Source organism: Caretta caretta, chromosome 27 (genome assembly GCF_965140235.1).
Source record: "Caretta caretta isolate rCarCar2 chromosome 27, rCarCar1.hap1, whole genome shotgun sequence".
NCBI classification, from domain to species: Eukaryota; Metazoa; Chordata; order Testudines; family Cheloniidae; genus Caretta; species Caretta caretta.
Genome location: NC_134232.1, coordinates 6,259,705 through 6,281,755, shown reverse-complemented (window position 1 = coordinate 6,281,755; position 22,051 = coordinate 6,259,705). Strand labels below are relative to the sequence as shown.

At 44.3% G+C, this 22,051-nt stretch overlaps 2 protein-coding genes across 7 annotated transcripts in view; both read right to left on the bottom strand.

Moving 5' to 3' along the window:
- Positions 1-14,799, bottom strand: part of METTL2A (methyltransferase 2A, tRNA N3-cytidine) — a 33,506-nt gene extending 18,707 nt beyond the window's left edge. For 5 of the 6 annotated variants that reach the window (XR_007353806.2, XM_048829682.2, XM_048829681.2 and 2 more), the window contains exons 1-6: positions 14,632-14,797; positions 12,621-12,712; positions 7,112-7,491; positions 4,825-4,874; positions 1,893-1,953; positions 33-172 (exon numbers count right to left, since the gene is read on the bottom strand). Coding sequence is in view for 5 of the 6 variants with exons in the window: in XM_048829682.2 (XP_048685639.2) it covers positions 33-172; positions 1,893-1,953; positions 4,825-4,874; positions 7,112-7,491; positions 12,621-12,712; positions 14,632-14,750 (842 nt within the window). In the remaining variant the exon portion in view is untranslated. Of the gene's footprint in view, positions 1-32; positions 173-1,892; positions 1,954-4,824; positions 4,875-7,111; positions 7,492-12,620; positions 12,713-14,631 lie in introns of all 6 variants that reach the window. The other variant, XM_048829678.2, reaches the window with a different exon arrangement.
- A 1,405-nt stretch (positions 14,800-16,204) lies between these two features.
- The window catches only part of EFCAB3 (EF-hand calcium binding domain 3), a 61,932-nt gene continuing 56,085 nt past the window's right edge, over positions 16,205-22,051 (bottom strand). Inside the window, exons 33-35 of the mRNA XM_048830419.2 lie at positions 21,209-21,393; positions 19,694-19,816; positions 16,205-16,687 (exon numbers count right to left, since the gene is read on the bottom strand). Of these exons, the coding sequence (XP_048686376.2) occupies positions 16,397-16,687; positions 19,694-19,816; positions 21,209-21,393 (599 nt within the window). The 3' untranslated portion in view covers positions 16,205-16,396. The remainder of the gene's footprint in view (positions 16,688-19,693; positions 19,817-21,208; positions 21,394-22,051) is intronic.

Below are 22,051 nucleotides of genomic sequence, written 5' to 3'. Positions count from 1 at the left end.
AATTGCTGGTGCTTTAGTAGAGGCTGACTTACTTCTCTGGGAGAATAGCTGATAGGACAAAGATGAGAATAATGATGTCAAGACTCTTCTCTGGCATTGGGTATGGGCTTTGGTCCTTGCACAGGTCATGAACGAAGGCAAAACAGCGGGAAGAGTCATACTCTGAATTGGTCTGCAATTAAAAGAGGAGCAACACAAGAAGATACAGACACTGTCAGACACAAATACCAATGCTACCTGGCTGCACAATCTCCATTTCACTTTCACATGGAAAAGCTGGAAGAGCCAGGGTATGTCTACACTGCAGTTGGATTAGTGCCTCCTAGCCCAGGATAGACTCACACTAGCTCTGCTCAAGGTAGAGTGCTAAAAATAGCTGTGTGGACACTGCGGCACGGGCGATGGCTCGGGGTAGCCATCCATAGTCCAAGCCTGCCTGACTGGCTGGCCTGAATCATCTCCCACACCGCAATGTCCACATGTTATTTTTAAGCACACGAGTTAGAGCGGAGTCTGTGTATCCAGGCTGGGAGGTATGCCCTTTGCTGCAGTGTCGACATATCCCCAGAGGCCTTGAGTCCATTTCAGAATAACCCCTGTGTGTACAGCTATTATAATTAGAATATTCGAGGGATGTCAGAAAGGGAAGTGGAGGGGAACTATGGAAAATTATTAAGTAGATACGGCAGAGTTATAAGAAAGCCCTGGCTGGGATGATTTAACTGGGAATTGGTCCTGCTTCGAGCAGGGGGTTGGACTAGATGACCTTCTGGGGTCCCTTCCAACCCTTATATTCTATGATTCTATGAGTTCTGGACTCACTCTATTCAGTCCTTCACTACTACCAAAAAAAGCAGTGCCAGACTGTGGGACCAGCAACAGCTTTAAGGTCAAACCTCTCACAAACGATCAAGGCCAGAAATGGGTGATTTATACCATCAAGCTGGAATTCTCCCCGTTATAGCTGCACAGAGGGTCAAGGCCTAAATCTGCTCCACTGAAATCAATGGTAAAACTTGTACTGATTTCAGTAGGATAGCACTGGGCCCTTAGGTTAAACATTTCAAACCAGGATATCTAATGCCAGGCTCTCAAAACCATATTTAGATTCCTAAGCAGAAGGGGACTGTTCTACAGAGATGTGGAGCAACCCCACTCCCAGTGACATGCAGACTCTGGTCAGTTTCACTCTGTGGCTACTTGGGAAGGTGGAGAGCACCAACAGTCAGGCTGGAGCAGCTGCCCCTTGCTGCCTTCCTTCGCCCCCTCACAATCTCTCCTATCAAACTGGCTGGTCAATTTAACACTCTAGCGAAGTTTCCCAAACTCCATTCTAAACCGATTTGTTTGTTAATACCTGCTATTCCATAGCCAAAGTCAACCCTTGCCCCAAACAACAAAGTCAACATCCACCATGACATCAAGCCAGCTGCCTGTGCAGCAGCAATTAAATGCTGCTTCCAGACCTGTGGTTACATCAATGATACAAGTGAATCAAGAATAACATTAATTGATTGAGGCTGTAAGAAATAGTTTGAAAGATGTCAAAACTTCAGCAGTTACCCCATTAAACAGCATCTGGTCTGGAAAAACGATGCTGGTAACAGGAGAAGGGAAAGCAGACTTATTCTTCCAGCACCATTGTTAAACTGCCCCCCCCCTTTTTTTTTAAATTTAATCCTGTTCCCTTCCTTCCTGCAGCCTCCAATGGTCAGATCCCCTAATCTGCTTGCACCGAGAGGCAGCATCCAGTTCTAGCTAAATATCAAGCTACCAGCAGAACTGAACTAACAAAGGCAGTGCTAATTGTAGTTCTTTGCAAATGCTGCACAGGATCAGCTGCTTCCACCTAGCTGTGACTTCATCTAGAACTTATGCAATATTTAGTTTACCTGGACAAGATCCACAGCTGTGTTGGAAAAATCACAGCAATAAACAAAGAGCCCTGGATCACTGAAATGAATGCAAAAGAAACAAGAAACAGTCATGTGCCTCATATGGTTCTCAGGGTGGATAAAAACTGAACATAAAAAAATCTGGATTGTTAATTTAAATATGTTTTTATTTTTAAAAATAAGCCTATTTAAAATTAAATTTGAAATTATGACAACCTACATTAATACCTACACTTGCTATAATCTATTAAAATCATTTAAGTAAAAAATATTCAAGCAGTATATGTTTGCTGCCAAAGTTTTAAAGAAAATCAAAGCACTGAAGTGGTGGTAGTCACTGGCTAAGCACCTATAACTAAATTTTGTCGAAGTGCTAAACTATCTTTTGACAACAGCAGTTTCTTATGCAGGTGCAGAGTGAATATTTTCTTCATTTAAATTTATTCAACTATTTCAATTCAATGACTAGTTCATTCAAAGTTGAGAAATTGATTGGAAAAATAAAAAACAAAATTTTCCTGCTTTTTCAACTCCCATGAATAAAAACAAGGCGTAAGAGGATGAAAACTACTAGTTTTAAATTCCTGAAAGAAATGGTGACCAGAAACAATCAGTTCAATTCTCTACCTACACGCAATACTTCATTTGTTTAATAAATCAGTTAGTTTTAAATACTAAACATGTGTTAAGAATCTTAAGAACATGAGAATGGCCATACTGGGTCAGACCAAAAGTCCATCCAGCCCAGTATCCTGTCTATCGACAGTGGCCAATGCCAGGTGCCCCAGGGGGAGTGAACCTAGCAGGTAATCTCTCTCCTGCCATCCATCTCCACCCTCTGGCAAACAAAGGCTAGGGACACCATTCCTTACCCATCCTGGCTAATAGCCATTAATGGACTTAACCTCCATGAATTTATCTAGTTCTCTTTTAAACCCTGTTATAATCCTAGCCTTCACAACCTCCTCAGGCAAGGAGTTCCACAGGTTGACTGTGCGCTGTGTGAAGAAGAACTTCCTTTTATTTGTTTTAAACCTGCTGCCCATTAATTTAATTTGGTGGCCTCTAGTTCTTATATTATGGGAACAAGTAAATAACTTTTCCTTATTCACTTTCTCCACACCACTCGTGATTTTATATTCCACTATCATATCCCCCCCTTAGTCTCCTCTTTTCCAAGCTGAAAAGTCCTAGCCTCTTTAATCTCTCCTCATATGGGACCCGTTCCAAACCCCTAATCATTTTAGTTGCTCTTCTCTGAACCTTTTCTAATGCCAGTATATCTTTTTTGAGATGAGGAGACCACATCTGCACGCAGTATTCAAGATGTGGGCGTACCACGGATTTATATAAGGGCAATAAGATATTCTCCATCTTATTCTCTATCCCTTTTTTAATGATTCCTAACATCCTGTTTGCCTTTTTTGATTGCTGCTGCACACTGCGTGGATGTCTTCAGGGAACTATCCACGATGACTCCAAGATCTTTTTCCTGATTATTTGTAGCTAAATTAGCCCCCATCATATTGTATATATAGTTGGGGTTATTTTTTCCAGTGTGCATTACTTTATATTTATCCACATTAAATTTCATTTGCCATTTTGTTGCCCAGTCACTGAGTTTTGTGAGATCTTTTTGAAGTTCTTCACAATCTGTTTTGGTCTTAACTATCTTGAGTAGTTTAGTATCATCTGCAAACTTTGCCAACTCGCCGTTCACCCCTTTCTTTTTTCTTATGTATCTTATGTAATTTTGCCACCTCACTATTTACCTCTTTCTTTTTTCTTTTGTATCCACCATATATAAGGTAGTTGTATTTAAGCAATAAAAAAAAATTTTAAATGCTGGATTTGTGCATTTTAATTGAATTCCAATTTCCATCTAAATTAATCTTCATCTAGTCAAAAAGAAATTCACCATTTTCCAACACAATAAAAAAAATTAAAAATTACGAATCTGAATAATGTAAATTAAGCTATATAATTTCTTAAATAAATGTGTATTGAGATAGTGTATCCTCCTGGTTAGCAACAAGCAGTACCAGATTTAGTGTAAAGGCTATATTTAGTTTAGTAAATCAACATTTTAATGGTTACCAGCCAATGAGAAGCAATCTTTCTTTAGGAAAAGAACTAAGTAGTACAAATGCAAAACAAGATTAAAATTCGCAAAAAGAAAAGGAGTACTTGTGGCACCTTAGAGACTAACCAATTTATTTGAGCATGAGCTTTCGTGAGCTACAGCTCACTGTAGCTCACGAAAGCTCATGCTCAAATAAATTGGTTAGTCTCTAAGGTGCCACAAGTACTCCTTTTCTTTTTGCGAATACAGACTAACACGGCTGTTCCTCTGAAACCTGTCATTATGCAAGATTAAAATTGTTGACTTAAATCAAGGTTTCCTGCTTGCTGATTTAAATTAGGATTAAAACTGTTGATTTAAAATCAATTCAACTTGCAGAGTAAGTTTTAGGGAAGAAGTGGGTCTAATGGTTAGAGCATGCAGCTGGGAGTTAGGAGCACTGGGCTTTATCCGCATCTCTACCAATGACTTGCTGTGTGGTCTTGGTTGAGTTACTTAGTGCCTCTGTGCTTCCGTTATCCCCATCTGTACATTGATACTTAAAGTCTTGGGGGAAAGGAGGGAAAACAGAGATTGGGAAGCTTGTCTGTAGAGTGCTTTGAAAGCCACAGATGAGTGGATGTGCAGAATTTCATGACCACCAAATGCATCCTAAGGAGTCTCAGCAACCTTTTAACCTCAATTCAATCATTCAAACGTGTATGGACAGAATTTACAAGTGGGTGTGTTAGTGTTTAGCCTCTTTTATATGCAATGGGTCTATGCATTTAAAAAAAAGGAGTGGAACACAACATTTCCAGTTACTAATTTTTTCTCTACAAGTAATAAATAATCAAAGCTGCTTACTTGTTGGTTTGCAAAATTGGGAAGACCGTATTTCCAGCACCACAGCCAACCTGCAGAAAAAGAGCAGCCAGTTACACACCTGTACTGTTTTCCTCACTGACTCCTGCTTTCTAGTCTGAACTTAGCAGCTGTTACAAAGCATCACCCTCGAGCCACAAAATGATGTTCCAGCAACCTACTGGGGACCAATCCCAAACAGCAACGAACACCTGCAACTCCCATTAATAAGAGATGAAGATGCTCAGCACCTTTCAGGATCAGGCCCTGCAGCCGAGCATCCACAGGAAGCCACCAAGCTAGCTACCTAATTCTACCAACAGTCTGGCAGATTGCGTGGATCACTGATATTCTTGAAAGTTGTTATAGCTGGAATTGCAAGCATAACAACCAGTATGAGTCACTCAGGCAGTCTCAAAGGCCAGGAGTTAGTCAGTTTCATTTCCATACAGAGACAATGAGGAAGGGTGGGGGAGGAGAAGGAAATTTGCTTTGCTCTCTTTTTCTTTCTGTTATAGTTGCACCCTATTATTTCAGTCTCCCTTTCTAGATGGCTCTCCTACTATCCCTAGTTATAACTGGGCCTGCCGTGCTACTGCCCCTTGCCCCTCACCTTCATTTGAAGAGAAGAGAAGCCATACAATTTAGTTCAGCGGCTTTTGTTCCTGAATGTTTAGGGACTTCTGTGGAAGGACTGAAGTAAGTAGAATGGAATGTACTATTGGATGTTTGAAATGACAGCGGGTGCAGAAAGCATACCGGTGGGATATGAGAGCAGAGATGGTATAATAGCATGGAAAGTTGCCTCTAACACGGTTTTAGGTGCTAGGATCCTGCAGAGAGCTGCAAAGCTATTTATGCTGACTCACCTCTGGGAGAACAGGGCTCCAACAGAACAGGTGGCGGGCCACTGCTGTTAACGCAACTCTTAAACTGAACCAGCCACAGATATATGATGACTGATCATCCACAGTGACAGGTTGTGTGGGCAAACTCAGCACAAATATTTCAGCTTTAATAGTTTATTAGCCCGATGAGTTCTACAATCTGTTCTAGGAATGCTGTTGATACCCCTTATGCATCTTTATGCAACTTATTTAAGAATTAGGCTTATTCATCAAGGAGCATCCTGATTTGAGTCTAATTGCCTTGCATGAGGAGCGATCAGCCCTCTTCCCAGCTATGACATCACAACCATCACACCATTTTGAGACCTCACAACTACCTGAGAATTCCTTAGCTGTACTGCAAAGATTTGTTTTGTCTGCAATATAGTTTTCAGAGTTTTATGTCACTCAAGTCAGACAGACTCAGGAGCAGAACCCAGAAGTCAGGGACAGAGGAAAGCTTCCTGAACACGGTTAACAAACCAGCTCTTTACATAACAAGAATTCATGCTGAGACCTCAGCCATTACTTTAACATCAGATAGTAATAACTTGCATTTTGAATCTCAGAAGGCCTCAGTGTGGGACACAGTCAGATACAGGATCCCTTTGGGAACTAGTTGGTCACAAAGACCAATCTGAACCAAAACCCAACAGGTTTAATTCAGTTCAAAGTTTTCCTCTTTGTTTTTAACACCCTCCACTGAGCTGCTCCAGTCCATCTCACATCTGTGGTCCTCTCTCTATCCTCCCACACCCCACTTGTTATGGGGGTTTTTTGCTTTCCTCTGCAGCATGTGGGTACAAATCACTTGTCAGGATTATCTGGGCATATCTCATTTAATCATTTCTCTGCCATTACAGGGGTCTTGGACAATCCTATTCTCTGCCTGTGGCACATAACAGTTTAGTCTCCTGTGGGCTGTAATACTTCGGTCTAATTTTGGTTGTTGGGTTTATTGTACAGGTGCTGGGTAATGCTAGTGGTCTGTGGAATATGGGGACGGGGGTCAAATGAGATGATCTGGTGGTCCCTTCTGGCCTCAAACTCTGTGACTATGTCTATTCCTTTGCTTAGTCTCATTACTGCTGGTACAAGAGCCTTCTCCTCTGCAGCAACCTTCCTGAATCTTTCCCTCATATCAAATTTCAGCTGAAAATTAAGCTCTCTCCTTGCCTATGTTACAGCTTCTCTCCTATTATTCATTTCTGTAAAGAGCTTTGGGATAGATTTGTAAGAAAGACGGTTGGTTCTGTATGTAAAGTTGTGTTGGCTGCAGGATTTGGTGAGGCTGTACACGACGACATGTTAGTTTGAAGTCTGTCACCTTCGTGAACAAAGATTCTGACGGCAAGTTTGATTCACTTGGGAAAGATGCTGTTTCTCTCACTCACTGACGTTACCTCTAGTATACGGTAAGTGGCAGAGGATCCTGGGAAGTCACCATCACTTAGTTTCAGGTCACCCAACTTCAGTATTCCTTCTCCATCTGTGTCGAGTCTGTTGATGATATTACTACTGTCTTTCATCAAGTCCAACTGATGATGCTCTTGTATTCTGGTTTCCAATGAACAAAGACCATTTCCACAGCTCCCCCGCCCGGTGTTTCTGGGTTTTCTGGTGCAACCATCTTTGTATGCAGAAGCCTCAGGTTGACTTAGGTTCTGGTTTGGTGCCAGTTCAGGAAATTCAGTGAATAGCCAGTGTCTGTCCTTGAAGAAGCCATTTTCATGGATTTTATAGAAATCATTCCAGTATTCATTAGCATTGAGCTCATATTCATCTGTAAACAAAGACACAGAAGAAAGGTCAACAGAAGACAAGTCAAAGTTCTTAGCTTGCAATCAGTTTAATCAAACAGGGGTCACAAGCTCCATGCTGTATTTAGCAACTTATTTAAGAATTAGGCTTATTCATCAAGGAGCATCCTGATTTGAGTCTAATTGCCTTGCATGAGGAGCGATCAGCCCTCTTCCCAGCTATGACATCACACTACCTCATTAGGAATAAAAAAGGAAGGTGTTTGTGAAAGAAGTTGTCTTTCTTTCTAGCTGGATTTTCTCTGCACTGAAATAGAAAAGGCCTATTTGTCGAGAACTGATAAAGAACCTCTGGGTCCTATTCCCTGTCACTTCCACGGACTCTCTCTGGGACCTGAGGAAAGTCATTTAGGGCCTCACCCCTGAGAAGTACTGAGCACCTACTACTGCCGGTGAAATCAATGAGAGATGAAGGTGCCTAGTATATTTTGGGATCAGGCCTTTTAGCTTCCCATCTGAAAAATGGGGTAGTACTCAGCTACCTCATAGAGGTTGTGCAAGGCTTGGGTGGTATTTGTAGCATGCTTTGCAATTGTGTGAAATTACAAACATTATTATAACTTAGTCTTACGGCCAGCACAGGACTGCTCCCAGTATTTTATTTTCCAGTGTTTTGTGCAATTTAGAGCATCAGACATTTCTGAGATTACAGACAGGAAAAGAAGACTAAGGGAAATGTCTGCTCCCCCATGCAGCCAAGAAACCTTAGTGGGGAGTGTTATCACTTGCAGATTCTAATCTCTCAGACCTCCTGGATCAATTTAATAAAATGAGTAACACAATACTGAGCAAGAGCAGGAAGAACTCCTCTCTATTGCGGATGTGGAGTGGAGGTGATTGAGTTAGTTTCTAATGGGATCAGAAATGGCCTGAAAATTTCCATGACGTGACTGCACAAATTTCAGATACCTAATACCGTTCTTGGAGCTGCCTCCTCTCTTGGGAAATGGACTCAGCATGAGGAACTGATTAGCATCTTCCAAATGTGGTGAGCCTCTCTCTCAAGTGAGGTTCTGGCATGAGAAGTCCTGGCCTATTGTGCTGGGAAGAGATAACTAATTTCAGTGCCCTTATGCTGCTGATCAACTTGTAAGTGTTATGGCTGAGGGCCACAGACTCCAACTGCATTTCAACAACATGCAAGCCCTTAAACAACTTTGGACAGTAACTTGTTATTTACTGAACTCAGAAAATTCACCTACGATTATGATTACTCACCCTCTTCTACAGTTCTCATTCTATTTCTCTACCACCCACCAAGGATAGAAGGCTTAAGCAGGGGCATCCATTAAAATTGGAGTTACTCGAGCCAGCCTGCGACACAGAAAATTAGGCTGGAATCTCCCTAACTGTATAAGAGGGGTCTGAAGGAGGATAAAGAAAAGAAGGCTGGAAATGTCTGGAGAGAAATGCAGTCTCTGTCTAAAAGAAGGCTTCGGCAATGGAAAAAAAAATTGTTTTGGCAAAGAATTGAAAAGTCAGTTCTGGGTGTATTTTTAGCAGGATTTATCTTGAAGCACAAACTACTAAATATAAAAATAATCCCTCTAACTTTATCTCAGTTATAAGGGCCTCAAAGAGCCATGCCCTCAGATCCAAGTCAAGAGAGATTTTAACATCTGACAGGTTTAACCAAAACCTCATGCTGTGATCCAATCAGATCTCAAACTAAGCAGAGTCAAGCCTATTCAGTGTTAACATGGGAGACAAAGACCACTAAAGTTCCAGAGGAAGTGGTATTGTTGATTCAGTAGCTGGTGGTTTTTCCTGAGCTCCATGGAACCAATGCCTTAATGTGGAGGCAAGGAAGTACAGTGCTAGTGGTGCCATCTTTCAGATGAGAAAACATGAGGTACTAATAAAATTCCACATGTTCATACACGTAGGGGAAGATAACCTTGGTATCTTGGCAAGATTTCAACTTGGCGATCTACATTCTAATTACCTACATCAGTGGCTCTCAACCTTTCCAGACTACTGTACCCCTTTCAGGAGTCTGATTTGTCCTGCGTATCCCCAAGCTCCACCTCACTTAAAAATTACTTGCTTACAAAATCAGCCATAAAAATACAAAAGTGTAACAGCATGCTATCACTGAAAAATTGCTGACTTTCTCATTTTTACCATATAATTATAAAATCAATTGGAATATAAATATTGTACTTACATTTCAGTATATAGTATATAGAGCCATATAAATGAGTCATTGTCTGTATGAAATTTTAGTCTGTACTGACTTCGCTGGTGCTTTTTGTGTAGCCTGTTGTAAAACTAGGCAAATATATAGATGAGTTGGTGTAACCCCTGGAAGACGTCTGAATACCCCAAGGCGTACTTGTACGCCTGGTTGAGAACCTCTCACCTAAATGCCTCCCGTGATAGCCACTGCATGAGATACTATGCATTTCCTGTCCTGAAGAATAACGCAGTAGTGCTGTGCATTACTGGACAGAGGTTATTTTCTATCCCAGAAGTGTGGTGGTCCTTCTAGCAGTCCTGTATAAAGCCTTACCTACCTCAGAGATGTTGTGGCACTTACTGTTTGTAAAACAACAAAGACCTCATATCAGTGCAGACTATTAGTAGAAGCGTAAGAACAAGAAATCAAGGACCAGCTGATAAGTATCACTCACAAAATAGATTTTACGTCCAGAAAGATCCATTATAATCATCTAATTTGACGTTTTCCCAGCATGGCCCAATGAACTTCACCCATAATTCCTGCTTCAAGATCTTAAAAATATTATGCTTTAAAAATAAGATGCTTAAAAATATTCCCTTTAGTCAGAACTCTAGTATGAGACGACGTCCATGTGTGAGCTGGATTCCTGCAGATCTCTTTCCTTGGTTGGAAGTCCTGATCTCTCTGCTCTTCCTTGTGAGGACAACCCCCAAAGTCCAGCCCATACTCACCCTTTCACACGAGAGGAATCTCCTGGATGAAATATGTCCCCAAACAAAAATTAATGGCCACAGAAGATGAGGAGGGAATCAGAGACTCCATGGACACAATGAATTATTGTCTCAAAGGGAAAGAGTGGAAGCCACACTGCTTTTTCCATGCCCCAGCTAGTTAATACCCTTTCCCAGACACCCTCCCCTCTCCTTCAAAATAAATTCTGAAGGCCCACCTTCGACAAGATACTGCAGCTGTAACGACTAATATCCAGCTTTGCATTGTACTGCTCTGTAGTGTAGCTACCCATGCTTTAGATCACAAGAGCTTCAGCAGGGATTCCATTCTGTCTAGAATACCACTACGGAGTACCATGCACTGAATTATAGCAGTATATTAAGTCCCACAGAAGTGCCAGAGTTACCATCTCTCCTCTACTCTAGGAGTAAGCAAAGCTAGTGGATAGTTTTCTCGTATTCTCTAATGGCCTAATTTTCAAATGAACTCAGCATGTTGGATATCACAATTGCTGCTGCTGGGTACTGAGCACTTTTGAGAATCTAGACCCAAGCGTTTAGGAGGGTCAATCTTAGCCATAGTAAAAAGCCTGCTACTGTGAACACAATGGAATGCTACATGGAAAGGGCCTGAATAGCCCCATCCGAAATCGCATTTTTGCCTTACAGATGTAATAGACTCATGCTCCTTTAATTTTAATTAAAGAAGAAAGTCCAGCTCGATACCCAGGAGCAGCCTTCTGTAGAAATACCAACATAGACTATTCCTATTTAGCTACATCCAAGTGTGAGGTGGGATATAACAAGTAACATCAACCAAATCCCTAGTCTTGCTCTTGAGAGAAAGATATAGCAGAGGACAGCAGAGAGTAGGAGTAGGAGAGGAAAGGAGAGGAGTAGGAAAGGAAAGGTGCTGGGTGAACTTTAGAGCAGCTTTAACCAAAACATTAGCTGCAGAGCTATGCTTCTCCAGCTTGATTCAGATTTTATAACTACTGTGAGTTTAAGTGATGGATACGCCAATATCTCCTGCACCAAGGTCTGAGCAAGTGAAGGGAATTTGAAAGAACCAGCTTAGAACTTTAGTACCACACTGATTAGGCCTCAACTAGACTATTGTGTCCAGTACGGGGTGCCACATTTCAGGAAAGATTTGGAGAAAGTCCAGAGAAGAGCAACAAAAATGATTAAAGGTCTACAAAGCATGATCTATGAGGGAAGATTGAATAAACCGGGTTTGTTTAGGCTGGAGAAGAGAAGACTGAGGGGGGACATAACAGTCTTCAAGTATGTAAAAGATTCTTACAAGGAGAAGGGAGAAAAATTGTTCTCGTTAATCTTTGAGGATAGGACAAGAGGCAATGGGCTTAAATTGAAGTAAGTGCAGTTTAGATGGGACATTAGGAAAAATGTCCTAACAGGGTAATTAAGCACTGGAATAAATTGCCTAGGGAGGCTGTGGAATCTCTGTCATTAGAGATTTTTAAGAGTAGGTTGGACAGACACCTGTTAGGGATGGTCTAGATCAGAGGTGGGCAAACTACGGCCCGCAGGCCACATCCGGCCCGCAGGACCGTCCTGCCCGGCCCTTGAGCTCCTGGCCGGGGAGCCTAGTCCCCGGCCCCTCCCCTGCTGTTCCCTCTCCCCCACAGCCACACCACCACTGCTCTGGCCCAAGTGGGCAGAGGTCCCAGGGGGGCATTCAGGGAGCAGGGGGTGGTTGGATGGGGTGGAGGTGGGGGGCGGTCAGGGGACGGGGAACAGGGAGGGTTGGGAGTGGAGTCCTGGGGGGCCTGTCAGAGGGCAGGGATGTGGATAGGGGTTGGGGCAGTCAGGGGACAAGGAGCAGAGGGGTTGGATGGGTTCGAGAATATGAAACAATACCGGGTGGGAGGAGGTATTGTTTCATATTCTCTGTGTGTATATAAAGTCTGCTGCAGTTTCCACGGTATACATCTGATGAAGTGAGCTGTAGCTCACGAAAGCTCATGCTCAAATAAATTGGTTAGTCTCTAAGGTGCCACAAGTACTCCTTTTCTTTTTGAGTCTTTAAAATCAGCAGTTTTGGAAAATTTTGGGGGGGAATAAATGAAGATGAATCTTTGTTTTTGGCTAGAATAGTCAGCTATTGTATTGATACGTCAAGATTTGTAAGAAATAGAGTGACATCTAGAAGTACCTTGTTTGTCTTGTGGAACAAGCTGCCTGCTGTTCTCTTGAACTTTGTTCCTTGCACTGGCTTCCTGCTCTTCAGACCATTCTACATTATCCCTGTTAGGAAAAATAAAATAAGCTACTTAGCTAGGAAGGTATCAGAAGAGTAGCCGTGTTAGTCTGGATCTGTAAAAGCGGCAAAGACTCTTGTGGCACCTTATAGACTAACAGACATTATTGCCACAGGACTCTTTGCCGCTTTAGCTAGGAAGGTTAAGATGGCGGGGGGGAGGGGGGCTGCTGGCAGTGCAACAGCATTTCAATATCTGGTAAATTAAGAACCAAAACCACTCTTAATAAGCAAACAAAGGGAGGGAATTAGACGGCTCACTGAACTGGTTATAATAGGGTTTTCATCTATAGGTCTCCAATTCAACTCTGGGCCAGTTAGGTAGTGATCTAAAGCTGATCACATAACATGTGATGGCTGTTCAGAGGTGTATGTGAATGGTTTTGGATGCCCATCCAGTTTCAATGGACACAAATCCACACCACAAAATCACTATCACATTTGATACAAATAGGCACCCTTTATTGACAAAGCAGACAATACTCCTGTCATGTACTAAATTGCTTTAATTCATACACAGATTTAATATTGAACAATATGCATGAATACCCTAGAGATAGCACTGGATACAGGGAAACTTTCAGATGTTAAAAACATGTTGACAGTTTCAATGTGCATACACAGCTGCGCAGGCATTAAAGTAAGTGATAATTTAAAAAGAGCGAAGCAAGATGATGCAAAGGAGACAGGACAAAGAAATGTAGGGGCCTAGCAGAATTATTCAGGACCTAAAATGGGTTATTCTTTCAATACTATTTGATAGAGACAAAAGACTTAAAGAAACAGAACAGTAGATCCCTAAGAATGCCTCATTTCTGGAAACAGGAAATTGAGGATTTACATTTATGAAGCGCCTTTGAGTCACATAATCCAAAACTGGATCACCAAGTAGGGTAATCAGACAGCAAATGTAAAAAAATCGGGACGGGGGTCGAGGGTAATAGGCGCTTATATAAGAAAAAGACCCCAAAATCAGGACTGTCCCTATAAAATCAGGACATCTGGTCACCCTACCATCAAGTGAGGAGGGAGACGGGTTGTGCAGTTGGAGAGAAGGAACAGTTCCCATCAGGGGTGCTTGGTTCCCCTGGGGCAGGATGGTCTGCACGGAAAGGCGGGTGGGGGCTTGGTTCCCCTGGGGCCTAGGGGGGAGAACTGTGTGCACGTGGAAAGGGGGGCAGTTCTCCCAGTTTCGCAGGATGCCCCTCGAGGCTGGGGGGGGGTCAGGCTGTGCGTGGGGGGTGTCAGTGCCCACCAGGCTGGGGGAGGTTGCATATGTGTGTGTGTGTGGGGGGGGGTGTTTGTGCCGCCCCCCCGGGGCTGCGTGAGTACACAGAGGAGTGGATCATTGCCCCTCAGGGCTGGGGGTTGTCAGTGCCCCTGGGGCTGGAGATCTGGTTGCGTGTGGTGAGGGGTCGGTGCCCCCCAGGCTGGGGGAGTCTGCGCAAGTGCACAGAGGGGGGATCGGTACCCCTCGGGGCTGGGGGTCGGGCTGCGCATGGGGGGTGTCAGTGCCCACTGGGCCGGGGGAGGTTGTGCGTGGGGGGAGGCTGTGTGAGCGCACAGAGAAGTGGATCATTGCCTCTCTGGACTGGGGGTCGTTTGGTGCCTCCAGGGCTGGGGGGTGCTGTGTGCAGGGGATGTCAGTGACCCCCAAGGGCTGGGGGAGTCTGCACAAGTGCACAGACAGGGGGGAATCAGTACCCCTCGGGGCTGGGGGGGCGCTGCCGGCAGGAGGGTGTCTGCGCCCCCCGGGGCTGGGGGTCGGGCTGCGCGTGGTGGGGGGTGGGTGCCCCCCGGGCAGGGGGAAGCTGCTCGCAGAAAGGGGGGGTCGTTCCCCCCAGGGCGGCTGTCTCGGCTCGGCCCACCCCGAGGGCGGCTCTCGGGGCGGCGGGGGTCCCCTCACCAGGCGTTGTGCTGGAAGAGCCGGCTCGGGTCGGTCAGAAAGCGGCTCCCGAACGGCTGCCTCCTCCCAGGGGCCGCCACCGCCGCCGCCTCTTCCTCCGGCCCGCTGGGCGCCGCCATGACAGGCTGCGCGACCCGGAACCGGAACCCGCCGCCTGACCCCCGCCGTCCGACCGGAGAGAGAACTACCTTGGCCAGCAGGCGGCCTGGGAAGGGCGGGAACAGCGGGCCCCGCCCGCCCTCGCGCCAGTTCCCGCCCGCCGCCTGCGCGCGCACGTGCCGGGCCCCGGGCGGGGGATCAGCCCCACGAGCAGTGAGGTCACCGCCCACCCGTGTCATGTGTCCCACGTGGGGCAAGGGGGACTAGGGGCCCGTCCCACCCAGAGCAGTGGGGTCACCCAGCCCCCATCGCACAGCCTTTGGTTTCAGGGAGCAAGGGCCCGGCTGCTCCTTTTCCCCCCATGTGACAGCTGCCCTGTCAGAGCAGGCGACATACCGTTCTCCCCCAGGAGGGCAGGCACACATTTAATTAATTTTTAACGAGCATCATCAGCCTGGACACGTGTCCTCTGGAACGGTGGCTGAAGCATGAAGGGACATGTGAATCTTTAGTGCATCTGGAACGTAAATATCTTGCAACCTTGGCTACAACAGTGTCATGCAAATGCCCGTGCTCGCTGTCAGGTATCATTGTAAACAAGAAGCAAGCAGCATTGTCTCCTGCAGCTGTAACCAAACTTCTTTGTCTGAGCGATTGGCTGAACAAGAAGTAGGACTGAGTGGACTTGTACGCGCTAACGTTTTACATTGTTTTGTTTTTGAGTCCAGTTATGTAACAAAAAAATCTACATTTGTAAGTTTCACTTTCATGATAAAGAGATTTGCACTACAGTACTTGGAGGTTTCAGAGTAGCAGCCGTGTTAGTCTGTATTCGCAAAAAGAAAAGGAGGACTTGTGGCACCTTAGAGACTAACCAATTTATTTGAGCGTGAGCTAGCTGTAGCTCACGAAAGCTCATGCTCACTAGCTCACGAAAGCTCATGCTCAAATAAATTGGTTAGTCTCTAAGGTGCCACAAGTCCTCCTTTTCTTTTTGCGAGTACTTGGAGGTGAACTGAAAAATACTGTTTCTTTTGTTTATCATTTTTACACTGCAAATATTAGTAATAAAAATAATAGAAAGTGAGCACTGTATGCTTTATTCTGCGTTGTAATTGAAATTGATATATTCAAAAATGTAGAAAAACTATTTAATAAATTTCAATTGGTATTCTATTAACAGTGAAATTAATTGCAATTAATTTTTTTAAACTGCAGTTAATTTTTTGAGTTAATCGCGATTAATTGACAGCCCTGGTCATCAGTCATTGAATCCCCTACAGCTTCCCTCCCTCTGAGGTAGGTGTGAGCCCCCCTTCAGAGATGGGAAAACCAAGGAACAGAAAGTCAGTGGCAGAGCTAGGAATAGAATAGAGGAATCTTGACACCCCACCCCCAAATCTATCCTCTTGTGTAACCCCTATAGTGATATTCCTGAATTCAGTGATTGTTACAGAGAAAGAGCTGAGACCGATAGAAGAAAAACATGTTTCTCTTTTAATTCTCATTGTATTAGCCAGTATGCAAAGGGGAAACGGTTCTCTTTCCTACCCTCGGACAGACCTGTGTAAGAGCCTGAGACTGTTATGGGGAAAAGAATGGGGTGGGGAGGATGATAGTAGTCAACAGTGATATTAAGAAAATGGAGCAGCATGGCTCTTTCTTCTCATTTCCTTTCTTTTCCTTTCCTTATCCCACCCTTTACTTCGCTGTCATCAGAGCAGGCTGAGGAATGTTCTCTGCGGTACAGTTTATCGTAGTGCTGAAGTTCGTTAGGTGTCACCAGCTCCTGGTGAGTGTTCCACGACCAGGAGTAGGTGGAGAAAGTGTGGTAGAAACTGTGGTTCCCTGACTCCAGCCCAATCTGGCCACCATGCAACTTCCGCCACAGTCTTAGCATCCTGTTCCTCTCCTTGAGTGCCATCCCCTGCTTATACATTTCAGTTACCTTCTTCACCTATGGAGAAGAGATGGAGGTTGAAATAGGCTGCAGAATAGCATGGAGCCAGATCTTTACCCAAATGGAAACCAGCTACTGCAGAAGTCTCACAGATGGGAAGTGTGAGGTTGTCAAAAAAAGATCCTGGATGCCCTTTATCAAGCACTGACGGCAATTAGATGCCAGTAAATATCACCAATTTATGTAACTGAAAGATTAACTGACTTATTTATTATTATCCCTTTGGTTTCACACTTCATGCAATTCTTTGAAATTACTAAGAAGTAATACAGATCCTTAGTTAAAATCCTTTCACCAGAAAATTAATTGTATGGGTTACACCTTGTAACTACACTGGAACTTCAGTGTAACTACAGTCACTGTAGTATTTCCATCCCACCACCAACCTCAGCCTGGTCCAGTCCACACAAGAGATCCACTTCCTGGACACTACAGTGCTAATTAACAATGGCCACATAAACACCACCCTATACCGGAAACCTACTGACCGCTATTCCTACCTGCATGCCTCCAGCTTTCACCCTGACCACACCACACGATCCATCGTCTACAGCCAAGCTCTGCGATACAACCGCATTTGCTCCAACCCCTCAGACAGAGACAAACACCTACAAGATCTCTGTCAAGCTTTCTTACAACTACAATACCCACCTGCAGAAGTAAAGAAACAGATTGATAGAGCCAGAAGAGTTCCCAGAAGTTACCTACTACAGGACAGGCCTAACAAAGAAAATAACAGAACGCCACTAGCGGTCACCTTCAGCCCCCAACTAAAACCCCTCCAACGCATTATTAAGGATCTACAACCTATCCTAAAGGATGACCCAACACTCTCACAAGTCTTGGGAGACAGGCCAGTCCTTGCCTACAGACAGCCCCGCAACCTGAAGCAAATACTCACCAACAACCACATACCACACAACAGAACCACTAACCCAGGAACTTATCCTTGCAACAAAGCCCGTTGCCAATTGTGCCCACATATCTATTCAGGGGACACCATCACAGGGCCTAATAACATCAGCCACACTATCAGAGGCTCGTTCACCTGCACATCCACCAATGTGATATATGCCATCATGTGCCAGCAATGCCCCTCTGCCATGTACATTGGTCAAACTGGACAGTCTCTACGTAAAAGAATAAATGGACACAAATCAGATGTCAAGAATTATAACATTCATAAACCAGTCGGAGAACACTTCAATCTCTCTGGTCACGCAATCACAGACATGAAGGTCGCTATCTTAAAACAAAAAAACTTCAAATCCAGACTCCAGCGAGAAACTGCTGAATTGGAATTCATTTGCAAATTGGATACTATTAATTTAGGCTTAAATAGAGACTGGGAGTGGCTAAGTCATTATGCAAGGTAGCCTGTTTCTTCTTGTTTTTTCCTACCCCCCCCCCCCTCCAGATGTTCTGGTTTAACTTGGATTTAAACTTGGAGAGTGGTCAGTTTAGATGAGCTATTACCAGCAGGAGAGTGAGTTTGTGTGTGTATGGGGGTGGGGGGGATGTGAGAAAACCTTGATCTATGCAGGAAATAGCCCGACTTGATTATGCAAAGAGTTGTCACTTTGGATGGGCTAGCACCAGCAGGAGAGTGAATTTGTGTGGGGGGGTGGAGGGTGAGAAAACCTGGATTTGTGCTGGAAATGACCCACCTGTTGATCACTTTAGATAAGCTATTACCAGCAGGACAGTGGGGTGGGAGGAGGTATTGTTTCATATTCTCTGTGTGTATATAAAGTCTGCTGCAGTTTCCACGGTAAACATCTGATGAAGTGAGCTGTAGCTCACGAAAGCTCATGCTCAAATAAATTGGTTAGTCTCTAAGGTGCCACAAGTACTCCTTTTCTTTTTGCGAATACAGACTAACACGGCTGTTCCTCTGAAACCTGTATTATAAAGGGTTGTGCATATACCCCAGTTCTTACAATATTTCTAAGGTCCCCATCCCCTTGCTTCTGTATCTAAGTGGTAATATCCAAATGTATTTGTACTTGCTGCTCCTAACTCTTGCATATGCCTCTGGGAGAGGAGGAATTGTTGCCAGGAGACAATCAGGGTGGAACAGGGGTATGGAGAACCAGCAGCAACCCAGTAATTTGTACTATCATTCATTTCTGTAGCACCTTTTGTCTCAAAGGGCTTCAAAGCACCACTGAAATGCAGCCACCTTTGGGGGTAGAGGGCAGCAATCAGTCTGAAAAGTTGCGAACAATTTGAGGGGAGGGAAGTCAAATAGACTGAGTCAGCTCCTCTAACTGTTACAGAAAATAGCAGATGGAATCTTTAATGTCCATGCAGAGCAGTGAGGACCTCAGGGCCAGAGTTTCCAATCTGAGTACTTAAAATTAAGTCCCTATAAAAGTGGTCTGATTTTCAGAGATGCTGAGCACCTCGCATGTCCAGCAATTTCAGTGGCAGAGGATTTGCTTACATCAGGTCTGAATTTGTTCCATATACTAAGCAGCTTTATATTTCAACAAGCAAAACTCCAGAGAGACATTGCTTATTCTCTGTCTGGAAGGAGTCAGATTGACAGCACTGGGAGCTGAAGTCCTTTCTCTATAGCTTGGGCAGTATGGCAATGCAAACATCCGTATGCTGCCCCTCACTCGTGTCTCAGCCCTACCTTGACGGGATGGCTGCTAGGTAAAAGGGTAGTATTAGGTGGCCACAGCCATCTCCTTTGACCTCCGAAAAGGAGAACAATGAGGCCAGCTGGGATGGATGCTGGTTCATGTGATGTGACCCCACTTCACCAGGACTGAACTCTTTTTATAAAGGCCACAAAATAGCCATCTTTTCATCGCTAGCAACCCAGTCAGCATCCAAACTAGTGCCCTGGTGATGAAAGGGACCCCATAGGCCCTTCCTAATGCCTTGTGTTTGATTGGCGAGGATCTGATGGAGTGTAAAACTGGTTATCTCCTAAAATACCAGAGACAAAAGAGGGAGGAATTCTTTGGAAGGGGTGGTAGACTTCATACTCACATCTAGTCGTATCTCACGCAGGTCTTCTATAGTCAAACGGTGTTGCCTCTCCATCAAGTGAGGGCTGAGACTAAGGGCGTTTTTCCGGTCTCTGAAGGAAGCAGGAAGTTTGAACGCAGTTCCCTGATTGAAAAAGACAGAAAGAGAGGCTTTACCAATGGTCCATCAAGACAGGCCTCTTGCTTCAGGCAGTGGCTGTGACCTACTGCTTTCAGGGACAACAAAACCCTCTCTACTGCACCTGGCCAATTGTTTAGTGTATCACATTTGGGGAAATTTCTTCCTGCAGCAGCCAGGCTGAAGTATGAGATCTGATTAGCTCTAGCTCAGCAATGCAAGGGTACCAGAGCATATGTACAAGGCAAAATTCTCCTCTCAGTTACACTGGTGTAAATCCAGACTAAATCCATTGAAGTCAATGGGGTTACTAGTCTAGATTTACACTGCAATATACAAGAGCAGGGTTTGGCCCTATCTACTTCCAGTACTGCTATGCACCAGTACTGTCCCCAAGAGGAGGGAGCACAGCCTGCTGCTTGGAAAAGATCTTTCAGTGTTGTCATGCACAGCCATGATTTCCCATCAGCTGTCCACATGTCTCAGGGTGTGTGTTGCAGAGGATAACAGAGAAAGTAGACATCCTCAGTAAGTGTCTTGTGTGGTCTGGGTCACTTGATCATATCTTGAGATCGGGAAGTGAGAAACCAAGGCTGTTTTGTGGGACGGACAGCCGGCTGTTCTCTTCTGCATTCGTGGCAGGGTTCATTCCTTTAATCATCCCATCAAGACAACCCATCAGGTGATCATGTTATCATATATTCTTTATATCTGTGGCAGATGGGAACATGGGGGAATTCAGACAGACTCTCCTGCCTCAAATCTTTTAGGACAGGAATCAAACCCACACCCTTTTCAGCCAGCCTAATATGTTTAAGAGAAATCAAGGGTATTTGCTTCCTTGTAAAAGTGTGTCCTGTCTTACCTGGAATAGTCACCCAGAGGTATCAGGCTTTCTGGGCTGCAAAGGGGAGAGCTATTCTATCCATTATACCTCTGGTGAATGCCAGATATACAAACCACCAGAATTCCCCACTTTATCTAATCTCGAACATATATACAGCCACAGTATGCCAGCTGCACCAACTGCAGGGTAAACTACACAGTACTCATAGATTAATTTCAAGAACATTTCTGGGAACAATTTTCTGTTGGCCGTATTCAGTGATGACTCTAAAAAGGTCTAAATGGAAGTTAAGTTTGTGTAATTTACACTTCCTTCCGTCACCCTCAATGTGTATATTACATCACCTTAGACAACTCCAGGCTTACGCAGAGTCATGCCCCATTGACATCATTGAATTTGACCCACTTAGTCCAAGGGAATGTAAGTGTTGAAAGGATGTGTGCTAACCCCACACATTTCAATGGGGAAGAGTCTACAGCACAACAACTCAGACTTGACTTGCCCTTGTGCGTCATCTGTTATTACATAGATTAACTGCTTCCTTATCTTACCTCGCGCAGCCAGTTTCTTTTACGGAAAAAGTGGTTTTCAAACGATGATATAGGCTCTTTCCTTCTCTGCATCTCCAGCTTCTGTAAGTCTTTTTTTGGCTTCGGTACTGTCATTCCATCCCGGTTGGGAAGCAATGGGAAGATGGGTACCTGAGCATAAGGACTGTCGGAGGGGACAGTGCTTGCTAGCAAAGGGGCAAAGAAAACAACGGATATCACTTATTGGACACAGTACCCACCATCTGTTTTCTAGCCTTTGGCTCTTCCCATTCTATGACCAATCCAACCAAGGCAGGACTACACACATTCTGAGATCTCCCCTATTCACTTTTTCTCCTTTTTTGTACCTTACTTTCCGTAAAACACATTGAAAATATGAGCCAGTAGCCTCTGATTTTGGGTGCCCAACTTTACAGATCTAGTACCTAATTTTCAGAAATGTTGAGCCCCCACTATTCCAGCTGTAGGCAAAGAGTTGTGGGTGCTCAGGACCTCTGAATAATCAACCCACAAGCATCTAAAGTTGGGAAACCATAAATGGAGACATCCAAATTAGAGGCCACCTCTGAAAGTCTTAGCCATAGGTCCTAAGAACTGGAGATGGACTCCTTGGTAGCCCATGAGCTATTATACACTGAGCAGCCACCAAGAAGAACTAAGCAGTTATTTAAGGTTCCTTTGGGCTAAGTGGTGTGTTGGAATTATTGTTTACGCAGGATATTATCATGAATTCCTTTATTAAATCCAGAGGCTGAAAGGTATTTATACAACTGCTCTAAACATGCCTACAAAGCCTGAATAATAAGCAATTTACTACATCCAAACAGTAACAAAACATTTATA